The 12,998-nt window shown below is 37.8% G+C and overlaps 1 protein-coding gene across 1 annotated transcript; it reads left to right on the forward strand.

Annotated features, from left to right (window-relative positions):
• The first annotated feature begins 5,343 nt into the window (after window positions 1-5,343).
• On the forward strand, window positions 5,344-6,723 carry LOC107797005 (ethylene-responsive transcription factor ERN1-like). Its single transcript, XM_016619839.2, has one exon. The coding sequence runs from the start codon at window positions 5,469-5,471 to the stop codon at window positions 6,414-6,416; it is 948 nt and encodes a 315-aa protein (XP_016475325.1). The 5' UTR covers window positions 5,344-5,468; the 3' UTR covers window positions 6,417-6,723.
• The last annotated feature ends 6,275 nt before the right edge of the window (window positions 6,724-12,998 follow it).

The following is a 12,998-nucleotide window of genomic DNA, read 5'->3' on the forward strand; positions in this document are numbered from 1 at the left end:
CCAACACTCGCTTTGCATGACCAATAAGGGAATGAGAAGGGTAGACGTGGGATATGATGACTACGCGCTAATGTCACGTGTATCCCCTCATTGAGGAGTGTTTGCCGGACATTGCATGGGGTGATCCCGTAGGATAAACAACGTTGGACCCCTCTTCACCCCCTAACTTTCTCCTTGTTTAAAACTTTTCTTCATAATTTGTTTAACCTTTATTTCACTACTTGACTTGTTCAAATGTACTGCACCTATTTGATTCAATTATTTGTATGGACTAATTTATAAAAATATAAGTTTGGTGGGGGACCCACAGTTGTGGACCAAGAGGGGTACCTAACATCTTCCCCTCGAGGTTATCTCGAGCCCTTACCCTAATCTCTGGTAATGCAAACCAACCCAAGAATTAATCACTCTAGGTGCCCTAACGCACCATAATCCGTTAGGTGGCGACTCTTCAAATACCCAATTCCCAAAAAGGAAATGATACATTGCACCCCATGGAATGTCGAAACCCGGACCTCTCTCCGCAAGGAGGGAAAAATCACCCTTCGTGCTTTATTACTCTTCCTCACCATATGAATAATAGAAATATGCACGACATCACCCTTCGTACTTTATCTCTCTTCCTCACCATATGCATCAATATAAATGTACATGTACACCACATCACCCTTCGTGCTTTATCACTCTTCCTCGCCATATGCATAAGTATGAAGGTGCACGACATCACCCTTCGTGCTTTATCACTCTTTCCCCACCCAAACAATAGAAACAATAACATCCCAGCAAGAGAATCAACAATAGAAACAAATACATCCCGGCAAGGGAATTAGCTATAGCCAATCTCGTTCCAACAGTTAACTTCATAAAATAAATCTCAACTTGAGCCAATACTCAGCAATGGTCAATTACCAAGAAATTATCATAAGTCTTGTTCAACATGGATAATCATCAATTTAAGCATGGACAGTGCATAGTAAGAGTCACTACAGTCACAATATAAGACTCACGGGCATGCTCGATACCAACTTATAGATACTCGTCACCACACTTATACGTCGTACTCAACACTAACACATAGCAAATAAGACGACAACACCTATTCCCTCAAGCTAAGGTTAGGCCAATACTTACCTCGATTCCACAGCCAAACTCAAGCCTCAAATACCGCTTTCCCCTTAGATTCCTCTTCCAATTCACTTGTATCTAGCCATAATTAACTTAACAACATCAATAAATGCTAAATAATTTAATTCCAATGCTTAATTATAGGTTTTCTATCATTTTCTCCCAAAAATAAAAAATCGACCCCGGACCCGCTTGATCAAAACTCAAGGTTCGGACCAAAACACATTCACCCATTCACTCACGAGCGCAAATGTGTAATTAGTTTCGGAATCCGACCCCAAATCGAGATCTAAATTCCCAATTTTGTAAAATTCCTAATTCTTCCCAAAATTCCTAATTCTACCATGAAAGAACAAGATTTAGGCCTAGAAATCTAATGGGTGTTGATGTAAAATGAAAAAAAATGAGTTTAAGAACACAAACCTATGATTTGGTGTTGAAATCCCTCTCCAAAAATCGCCCAAGATCGGTTTTTATGGAAGAAAATATGAAATTGTGGAAGACTCCCGTTTTGATTCTGTTTTTAAAACACTGGACAGACCTTCTTCGCGTTCGCGATGGTCTTTCCCCCCTGACCATCGCGTTCGCGGGCCTTGGACCGCGTTCGTGAAGAACAACTCGGAGACTCCCCCAGCCCCCCTCCATTACACTACGCGTTCGCGTATGGTCGGTCGCGTTCGCGAAGAGCAATCCCCCAATGCTCCGTGTCCGCGACCAAGGCCTCGTGTTCGCGTAGAAGAAACCCCTCCCCAGCCCAGCTTGCACTTCGCGTTCGCGAGAGTGGCTTCGCGAACGCGAAGCACAAAGCATCAGAATACTAGAAGCAGCAATACAACCGAAATTCCTAAGTCCAAAACATCCCGAAACCTATCCGAAACTCACCCGAGCCCTCGGGGCTCCAAACCAAACATGCACAAAAGTCTAAAAACATCATACGGACCTGCTCGCGCGATCAAATCGCCAAAATAACACCTAGAACTACAAATTTAGCATCAAAATCAATGAAAATCTCAAGAACTCTTAAAGTTTCTATTTTCACAATCGAGGGTTCGAATCACGTCATATAAACTCCGTTTCTTACCAAATTTCACAGATACCACTTAAATACCATATTAAACCTGTACCAGACTCCGGAACTAAAATATGGGTCCGATACCATCGAATTCAAGCATCATTAAATTTCTAAAAACCATTATATTTTCAGTTAAACAATTTTCTTCAAAATTGATTTCTTGGGCTAGGGACCTCAGAATTCAATTCCGAGCATACGCCCAAGTCCCATATTTTTCTACGGACCCTCCGGGATCGTTAAATTACGGTTCCGGGTCCGTCTACCCAAAATGTTGACTGAAGTCAACTTAATTCAATTTTAAAGGCAAAATTTAGCATTTTTCTCAATTTTTCACATAAAGGCTTTCCGGATATACATCCGGACTGGCGCACGCAAATCGAGGTGAGACAAAAGGAGGTTTTTAAGGTCTCGGAATACAGATTTGACATCTAAAACAAGAGATGACCTTTTGGGTCATCACACAGATAAATGAATGAATAAATGATCAACGTACGTACAAGAGGGTCGGTATATCATCGTTAGAAAAAGAAAAATAAAAAAAATAAATTTTATTAAAAGACCTCTTATTGAGCTTTGGCTATAAGCCACCAATATTGTTGAGCTGCCCTGCCATACATTGTCACCTCAATTTTATTAATAACCAGGTAAACTAATTAATATTAATGTTCACTTGCCCAACTCGACAGTGGTGGAAAATCAAGAATTTGCTTAAAATAAATTAGCATCTCCTATCCTCGATACTCCAATATTTAGATGAGCAGCCTTCTTGTCTTTATCATGAATTTTAAAATTTTGATGGATTGTGATTTCCAACCAAAAGTGCAAATTTGGCGTTTATGCCAAAAGGGTTGATCGAAAGTTGAAATTCATTTATAGGGAAATCATTTTCTTTGTTTGGTGATGTAACAAGAGCAGCGTGCACGATAAGATTTTCTATTTTGCGTAGGTCATTATCTCTTAATCAATTAATTAGTCCATTAACTAATAATCTGACCAAAACCAAAAAGAAGAGAACTTAAAAGGAGGAAATAAGTAGATATAATTTTGAACTCTTTGTTATTTGGATTATGTAGAAGATCTCTATTTTGCCTCCAAGTGGCAGCTTTTGTACCCTCTGCAGTTTTCTTTTTCCATTATTTGAATATTTTGACCTTAGATCAAAGCATATCAGACCTAAGAAGAAGACAAGGACTAGGTTGTATTAACAAGAGGCGGAGCCAGAATTTGAATCTTGTGTGTTCGGGATTCTAGTTTGTTTATATTACTAGATTCTAAATTAATAATTTATATATATTTAATAAATTTTTTAAAGATAAATATAGATTTTGGACCAAATTTACTGGGTTCAGCCGAACCCGCCAGCGCTACTGGTTTTAACCTTTTTGCTTAAGTCCAACTGCATGTAAAATCAAAGAAATTTTTACTACCCTATGTTTGCACATCCTTTTCAATATAATTCTATCATTGCGACTATCAATAATAATCAATTTAAGGACATTGATTTCCTCATCATAGTTGTGAAAATTTCAATTTAAGTCCTAAGAGTTGTGTTGTGGCGAAGCCAGAAATTTCTTCAAGAGTGTTCGAATTTGAAAGAAGAAAAAAAAAATCCCGAAAAGAGTGTCCAATATATGTTATATACCTCTAAAACCTAATATTTTACAAATATACAACATGCATGCAAATTTTCAACAAAGGGTGGTCAATTGACCACCATTAATCCAACGTAGCTTCGCCCCTAGGTTGTGTACTTATAATTACGATCAAGAGCGAAGCTGCATGCTTCAAAGAAGGTTCAATCTCTTCGTTAAAAATATAATTACATATCGCAAAGAGATTGAACCTTCTTTGAAGCATGCAGCTTCGCTTTTGATCGTAATTATAAGTACACAACCCAGGGGTGAGGCTACGTTAGGTTAAGGGTGGTCAATTGACCACCCTTTACTGAAAACTTACATGCATGTTGTATATTTGTAAAATATTAGGTTTTAGAAGTATATAACATATATTGGACACTCTTTTCAGAAATTCTTTTTTTCTTCTTTCAAGTTCGAACACTCTTGGACTTAAATTGAAAATTTCACAACTATGATGAGGAAATCAATGTCCTTAAATTGAATATATATATATATATATATATATATATATATATATATATATATATATATATATATATATATATATATATATAAACAGGTTGAATCTTTTTCATAAAAAAAAAATTCTTGTCTAGCAATCAAAGGTGGTTCAAAAATTGCTTCAGATTGTAGGTTTTACCTATGATGCTCTTTTATTTTTTGAATCCGCTTGTAATAATTTCTAGCTTCACCACTAAATATGATTTGGAAATTAAATACTTAGGATATAACTCATTTTGATCCATACAAATTTTAAAATTCATAAAATTTCATTCTTGACCTAGTTATTATAGTATGTTATAATATTCACTTGTTTTTCAATTATGAGGGTTTGCAGCACGAGTTCTCATGCTATTTACAGTTTGTACTTTATTAATGTACCGTTAATATAGCATAGGTAAATCCATTAACTTCTCCACTTAAATGCCCGGCACAGGAGAATACAAAAATAGCAACCAATTAGGGTTGTGGTAGAGTGGTAAGTACTCCTTCATCCTTAACCAGATGTTTCAGATTCGAGTCCTTGGGTATGGAGTCGCCTTTATTAGGGAGCGCTTTACCCTCCAATGTGGGACTTCCCGGCGCAATTCCGGATTTAGTCGGGTCCCAATGTGGGTACCGAACACCAGGTGAGAAACCAAAAAAGAATATAAAAATAGCTCATCTTTCAAGTTTCCATGAGGGATTGTTCCCATGCTTTAGGAATTTGTAAAAAAAATAAAAAATTAACAATATTATCTTAGATCCAAAACTCTCCTAGTTATGACCAAATCAACAAGGATAGATTAAACTTTTGAAAATAAAACACTATTAAAATAGGGAAGAATGAGTCATCCTTCAATACTAATACCATCTTTATTTTTTATTTGGAGATAATGAAATCAGAATATTACCTAATACAAACAAACTTACAAACATAGGAAAGCAACAGAATATGAGACAAGAGCACAACTTAACTTTGATTTATAGGTATCTCAGATATATATAAAGCTCACATTAACAGAAACAAAGACATGTAGACAACTTTCTCCACTACTATCATTCAGACCAAAGAAGCCTCAAATACTCCTCCTCCTCCTCCTCCTCCTCCTACTACTACTACTACTTTCTTCTCCCTAAAAACCTTTATTGCAATGGAAATTAACTTCCAAAAACAGCAGCAAAAAGAGGCAAAAGTGACCAAATTGAAGGGCAGAAACAATAGAAGTAACAAGTTTGTTGGTGTGAGGCAAAGGCCTTCAGGGAGATGGGTAGCTGAGATCAAAGACACAACACAGAAGATAAGGATGTGGCTTGGAACTTTCGAAACTGCTGAAGAAGCTGCTCGTGCCTACGATGAAGCTGCTTGCCTTCTTCGTGGATCAAACACACGAACCAACTTCGTTACTCGTGTCTCAGTTGATTCACCACTTGCTTCGCGGATTAAAAATCTCCTCAACAGCAAGAAAACTGCAAAACAAAAGAGCCATGATCAGAAGGAGCAGCTTTCAGCTTCTTCTACAACTAGTAGTCACAACATCAATCAAAATACTAGTAGTGTGACTAGTAACAACAGCAATAATTCAAGTCCAATGATCACTACTAGTTATTTTGATGATTCTGTTTCTAGTCAGAATATAGAACCAATCCATCCTCTTGAACATCCAACACAAGCAGAAGATTACATGGCTTATGACCAAACAAGACTTTCTTGTAATCAAGAATTGCAACTACAAGAAAGTCAACTGTTTGATGACACATATAAGCCTGATCTGAGCAACTGCTCTGATGAATTCGACGTGGGATATTCGTCTTCTTCTGGTTCTAATTCATTTTCTTTTACTAATTCCTCACAGCATGAAATGTCATGGAATTTTGCACGAGGCTATGAATTTGCACAAGAATTGTTGGATCATCCCAAGAATGTAGTTTTGGATGAGACAGCTGAGATGGGGCTCACAGAATTTGAGAGAATGAAAATGGAAAGGTCTATATCCGCATCACTATATGCAGTGAATGGAGTTCAAGAATACATTGAAAATTTCTATGATCCTTCTGAGCCTCTTTGGGATCTTCCCCCTTTGTGCTCTTTGTTATGCTAAACAAATTCGAGGGTCATTTTTTAATATTAGCTATCTCATGTCTTCCTATTTATTTGATTTTACCTTTCATTTCTGGTCCTCTATCCTTGTCAACCAAGAGAGAGTGGGCAATTGAAATGTAGTTTTAGAATTGATTGCAAAGCTAAATCAAGGATAAACATTTTAGAAAAAAGGAAAGGAATATGAATACCCTTAATATGTTTTCTTGCTTCAGTTGGCACAGAATTAGACTAGAATATTATGGATGTGGAGCCTCCATGACATCGGTCTAAACAATTATTCTGAATTAAATATGGTTTATATGACTTGGGATTGTGAAAACTACCTCTTTCTTACATTGTTATTTTATAGACCTTCTCCTTCTTACATTGCTATTTTATTTATCTTCTCCTTGAGTTGTTATAGCAAGTGAGTACTAGTTAAATGATTATCAAGTACTACAGAAGTTTAAATGGTAATAAAAATAACGGCAAGATTAGAGTCTCGGAAGCAGGTAAAAGAAGAGCAAAGCTGATGTGGAAGCTACTCCCTTTAATATCAACGCCAGGTTTCCATCCTGGGACCTGTGGGTTATAGGCCCACCACGCTTCCGCTGCGCCACTCTGTTCTCAACTTGTGTTCGAAAAAAATTTCTGCAAAAGTAAAACAAAACAGAATAGAAACTGCAAAAATAAAACAAAATATTCTGTAATACCGGCAATGGAAATTACAGAACATTTTTGGTGCTAAAGCAAATTTTTGGTGCTGAAACCACTTCTTCTTAACTGTGTAAGAGCTAGAAGATGTGCTTCTCTAAATAAGCACAAAGATTTTCTTTCCATTGTCTGATGAGGAACAAAGTACATTGGTAAAGGAAACAACTTCAAACTTTTTGTTTCCTCCCAAATCGTTTCTCTCCATTTCCCATTGACACCTCTTAACTAATTATATTAAAACCCAACAATTCCAACCTAACCTGGGCCAATAGGTGTTCTCGCAGATTCAAAGCATAAGAGAGAACTGACACATACATGGATATCTGGTATCTATTTGCTCAAATTGCAAACTATGCAAGCACAGCTACTTGTATGCTAAATTTTGCTTACTGGGGCTATCTGATGCCATAGCATGTCATTGACTAGCAAACATTTCTGGTATGAAAGTCCGTACATGTCCTCGTGCATATTGTTATCTTCAGATTCAGATTCTTGCTCATCGCATCATTTATTGAGAATAATTGCTAAATGAGAGGGAGAAGAAAGTGGATAAGGCTATTCATCCAACTTATAAATATAATTTACTTCCAGAACATCCTTGTGCTAACAATTCAAGAAAGCATATATAGACTACTTTGCCTTCAAAAAATTAGAGACCATCAAAGTAAAATAAAATACACAAGCAAGAAGATTTGCCCGAGGCACACAAATCATCGTCGTCGTAGCAAGACCATTTTTAGTATTCTTCCCCTTTCTCTTCTTCATCAGCACCTTCTGCTCCAACTTCCTCGTATCTTTGTCGAGGGCAGCAAGGTCCTCCGGGGATTCTGACAATTCATCTTCCTCCATACCTTCGCCAACATACCAGTTGGCATACATGAGGTCAAACTTGTGTCAATTTAGGAGAAGATCTCAGCAACGACAGTCTTGTTGCTAATCATGCAGAAAGCACACTGTACACAAGCAAGATCACCACCGTTGGAGGCTGATAGTTGATGACACACTTGAAATCAGGTGGGGCACCTGAAATTAAAAGCAAGTTCATTGGAGAGATCGAGCGAAAGGAAGGGGGATTGGACTGGACAATCAACAAACTGAACTATCCGTTTTGCCTAATGGTAGCAAAAGCAGTGCTTAACATCCTTAGGAACAACACATAACAGATAACTGTTCATGGTAAGTGTATTGGGAAAAAACTGAATTTATATTAAAAGATGATGTGGCATGACACGTGGATTAGTTAAATGGTCAAAGCGCAACAATTGACTAAGAGGCACGGATAGAAACAGTCACGAGAAGAAGAATTTAAATAGGCACGAGACAACGTATAGATACGAGTCTCGTACCAATTTAAATTATCTACAGCCAACGGATAGAAGGCATTGAAAGCAAAGATCTGGTGACAGAAAGGAGTCCAAATTCATTATTAAATACTTGATACGTTATGAAGTCGGTATTTAATAGGAATGATTGTATAACGGCTTATTTAATGTCATTTATTACTCATGATTATATCATTAAAGCTGAGGCTTCATTCCTTTACCTAGAATTATCTATAAAAGGAAGAAGTATCATCATTTGTAAGGACACGGAATACTATTGAGAATTTATTGAAATATACATCTATTTGCTTCTTTACCATCGTTCTCAAAAGTATTTTATTTTTGTCTCCTGATTATCAGTAACCCGAATTTCTTTTTAGCTTTGACCAAAGACTCAGATTTTTGGTTAAACAAATTGGTTCCGTTACCGGAAATCTGATAATCTTTCCTTTTAAGCTATATCTTATCTATTGTCGTCACCATGTCAAACAACAACGCCGACAACAATAGTAATAACACATTGGGAAACCATGAGAATCAAATACATCAAAATCAAGATAATGTGATTCCCTCTCCTCTAAATTCACCACGTCAATCTCGTGAAGGCACTCCTGTTACCGAATCACGTGCTGATCAACAAGAGCAATCTGAACATTTTGAAGGAGTTACAACTGAAGCTTTGCAAAAGCTAATTGATGCACAGGTCGGCAAAGCTCTTCAGGCACTTGTTAGTCGATTGCCTGTTGCGCCACCTACACCAACTCCTAATAATAATACATTGGAGAACCCCCGTTCTGGTCTTGATAATTCTGGAAACGGAGCAACCCCCAGTGAACCACAAGAAGGGGGACCAGGTAATTTAAATAATTCGTATTTGCAAAATTTAGTACTAACCTTGCAGAAACAGCTTAAGGAACAAAATGAGCGTATTGAACAAATCCCTGGAGTTCCACCTGTAATAAAAAGGAGTAGACATGGACAAATACTCACAACAACCATGGAAGCCTAGTGCTGCTCCCCTTCCAATTCCGAAAAAGTTCAAAATGCCTGACATCCCGAAATATGATGGTACTACAGACCCACGTGACCACGTAACTGCATTTACAACCGGCGTAAAAGGCAATGACTTGACCAAACAAGAAATTGAATCAGTATTGGTCAAGAAATTTGGAGAAACACTCACCAAGGGTGCATTAACCTGGTATTCTCTTTTATCTGAAAATTCTATTAATTCTTTTGCTGAGCTTGCAGATTCTTTTATTAAAGCACATTCGGGAGCACAAAAGGTTGAGAAAAGGATGGAAGATATTTTCAAAATCAAACAAGGGGATTCAGAGTTGCTTAGAAACTTCGTTGACAGATTCCAGCGTGAAAGAATGACTCTACCTCGTGTGCCTGACAATTGGGCTGCTATAGCTTTTGCAAGTAATTTAAATGACAAAAGTTCTGAAGTCACGAGACGACTCAAAGAAAGTCTTAGAGAATTTCCTGCAACCACATGGAATGATGTTTACAACAGATATAGCACGAAGCTGCGGATCGAAGAAGATACCGTACCTAAGCTCCATCATGAAGAAAGGGGCGGTACTCGAAGGTCAGAAACCGAAAAAAGATCAGGTAAAAACAGGTACGATCCATATATGGGACCCGCAGGAAAGGACCCACGGTCGAAGCAAGATAGCCAGCAATATGATCAAAAATCAAGGAATCGGGATTCTGGTTCTTCTTCAAAGTTCAGGAATGATCGGAACAGACAAGAATCACGAGATGATGACAGGAGTTTAAAGGCACGATTCGGTGGATATAATTTTAATGTCTCTACCTCCGAGCTCGTAGCTGTTTTAAGAAGCATGGGAGATAAGGTACGATGGCCAAAAGAGATGCGGTCAAATCCAAGTAGACGCAATCCGGATCATTGGTGCGAATTTCACAACGATCACGGGCACAAAACTTCAGAATGCAGATTCCTGCAGAGTGAAGTGGATCATTTATTAAAGCAAGGATACCTTACTGAGTTATTTTGAGAAAGGAAAACAAGCTTATATGAAAAACAGAAAAGAGCCACCACAACCTCCTTCACCCAAAAGGACAGTGAATGTCATAAGCGGGGGAAAGGACATTCACGGCGTAACCTATACAGCCTCCAACAAGGTTTCTAAGGTAACAATTACACACGGGAAACGAGTGCGGCAGGTCCTTGAAAATGAAAGTATTTCATTTGATGACGCAGATACCGAAGGAGTAACAACTCCACATAATGACGCACTGGTAATATCTTTACTTGTACATGATACTAATGTAAAACGAGTTTTGATTGATCCAGGGAGTTCTGTAAACATTATATTATTAAGGGTACTACGAGAGATGCAAGCTGAAGACAAAATGATACCCAAGGCGCACACCTTGTCAGGCTTTGACAATTCAAGTGTAGTAACAAAAGGTAAGGTATTTCTAACAACTTTTGCTATGGGTGTTGTGAAGGAAACTAAATTTCAGGTAGTTGATATGGAAATGTCCTACAATATGATCATGGGGAGACCATGGATACACGATATGGACGTTGTCCCATCAACTCTACATCAGGTTATTAAATTCCCATCACCATGGGAAATTTGCCAAATTCGTGGGGATCAGCAGATGGCTAAAAGTGTCAACGCTTTAACAAGTACGAGCACCGAGAATAAAGAAAAGTAGCAATTACAGGAAACAGTTGAAGGTAAAAAAGATCAAACTTCAACTGAACAGGAAAAGACGGATTTGGACTCAAGACCTGACACAATTCAAGAACCTGAAGAAAATGAAAGCATCAAAACGACAATTGAAGATCTTGAGGCAGTGATGTTATTTGATCAATGGCCTGAACGGAAGGTTTATGTCGGGGCCAATTTAAGCACGAACATGCGAGGTATGATAATCGAATTTTTAAAAGCTAACTTAGACTGTTTTGCTTGGTCCCACGCTGACATGACAGGTATTCCACCAAATGTGGTCACTCACAAACTCAATGAGGACCCCTCTTTCACACCAATAAAGCAAAAGAAACGGAAATAAGGTGCTTTCAAGAACCAGGTGATTCAGGAGGAAGTCCAAAAGTTATTAAAAATCGGATCAATCCGTGAAGTAAAATATCCTACTTGGTTAGCTAATACGGTGGTCGTACCCAAGAAAAATGGTAAGTGGCGTGTTTGTGTAGATTATACCGATTTAAATAAAGCCTGTCCAAAAGATTCCTTTCCCTTACCGCATATAGATCAACTAATTGATGCAACCGCAGGTCATGAACTTTTAAGTTTTTTAGATGCATACTCAGGATATAATCAGATTAAAATGGATCCTGGTGATGAAGAAAAAACTTCTTTCATCACAGACAGGGGGACTTACTGTTATAAGGTAATGCCCTTTGGTCTCAAAAATGCTGGGGCAACCTATCAAAGGTTGGTCACAAAAATGTTCCAAGAACATTTAGGGAAAACGATGGAGGTATATATAGACGATATGCTCGTCAAAACCCAGCAATCTCACGACCATGTTTCTCATCTATCTGTTACTTTTGAAATTTTGCGAAAATTTAATATGAAACTCAACCCAGAAAAATGTGCATTTGGGGTGGCATCAGGTAAGTTTTGGGTTTTCTTGTTTCTAATCGTGGTATTGAAGTGAATCCTTCTTAGATCAAAGCAATAGAAGAAATCCCGGATATACTTACTAATAAAAAGGAAGTACAAAGATTAACGGGAAGAATTACAGCTTTAGGGAGATTTATTTCCAAATCCTCGGAAAGGTGTTTTAAGTTTTTCTCTGCACTTAAAAAGCAAGATCATTTTGAATGGAATGAAGATTGTCAACAAGCTCTTAGAAATTTGAAAGCTTATTTGTCAAAACCACCGTTGTTGGCAAAACCGAAGGTGGGGGAAAAACTTCTCATTTATTTGGCCGTGTCTGAAGTCGCAGTAAGTGTTGTTTTAGTCCGCGAGGACCAAGGTAAACAATCTCCTATTTATTATGTAAGTAAGCCCTTATTGGAAGCTAAGACACGATACCCATAGCTAGAAAAATTAGCATTAGCTTTGATCATGGCATCTAGAAAGTTAAGACCTTATTTTCAATGTCATCCCATAGTAGTTGTTACAGCTTTTCCACTTCGAAATATATTGCATAAACACGAACTTTCAGGAAGATTAGCAAAATGGGCTATAGAACTAAGTGAGTATGAAGTTATTTATCAACCCAGGACCGCTATAAAGTCTCAGGTACTAGCTGATTTCGTGGCTGATTTTAGCCAGAGGATGTATTTAGAAGCAGAAAAAGAATTATTAGTTTTTAATGGTGCGAACCCGGGGACTTGAGTTTTATACACTGACGGTTCATCTAATGTAAAAGGGGCAGGCTTAGGAATAGTCCTCGTACCACCTGCGGGTGAGACCATTAGACAGGCTATAAAATGTCATTCTATAACTAACAATGAAGCAGAGTATGAGGCTGTAATTGCAGGTTTAGAATTGGCACGAGAACTCGGCATAACACAGATTATAATCAAGAGTGATTCTCAACTCGTGGTTAATCAG

Source organism: Nicotiana tabacum, chromosome 5, assembly GCF_000715075.1.
Source record: "Nicotiana tabacum cultivar K326 chromosome 5, ASM71507v2, whole genome shotgun sequence".
Taxonomy (NCBI): domain Eukaryota; kingdom Viridiplantae; phylum Streptophyta; class Magnoliopsida; order Solanales; family Solanaceae; genus Nicotiana; species Nicotiana tabacum.

Excerpts from the sequence above, each read along its gene's own strand:
- LOC107797005 (XM_016619839.2), top strand. The coding sequence starts at position 5,469 with ATGGAAATTAACTTCCAAAAACAGCAGCAAAAAGAGGCAAAAGTGACC.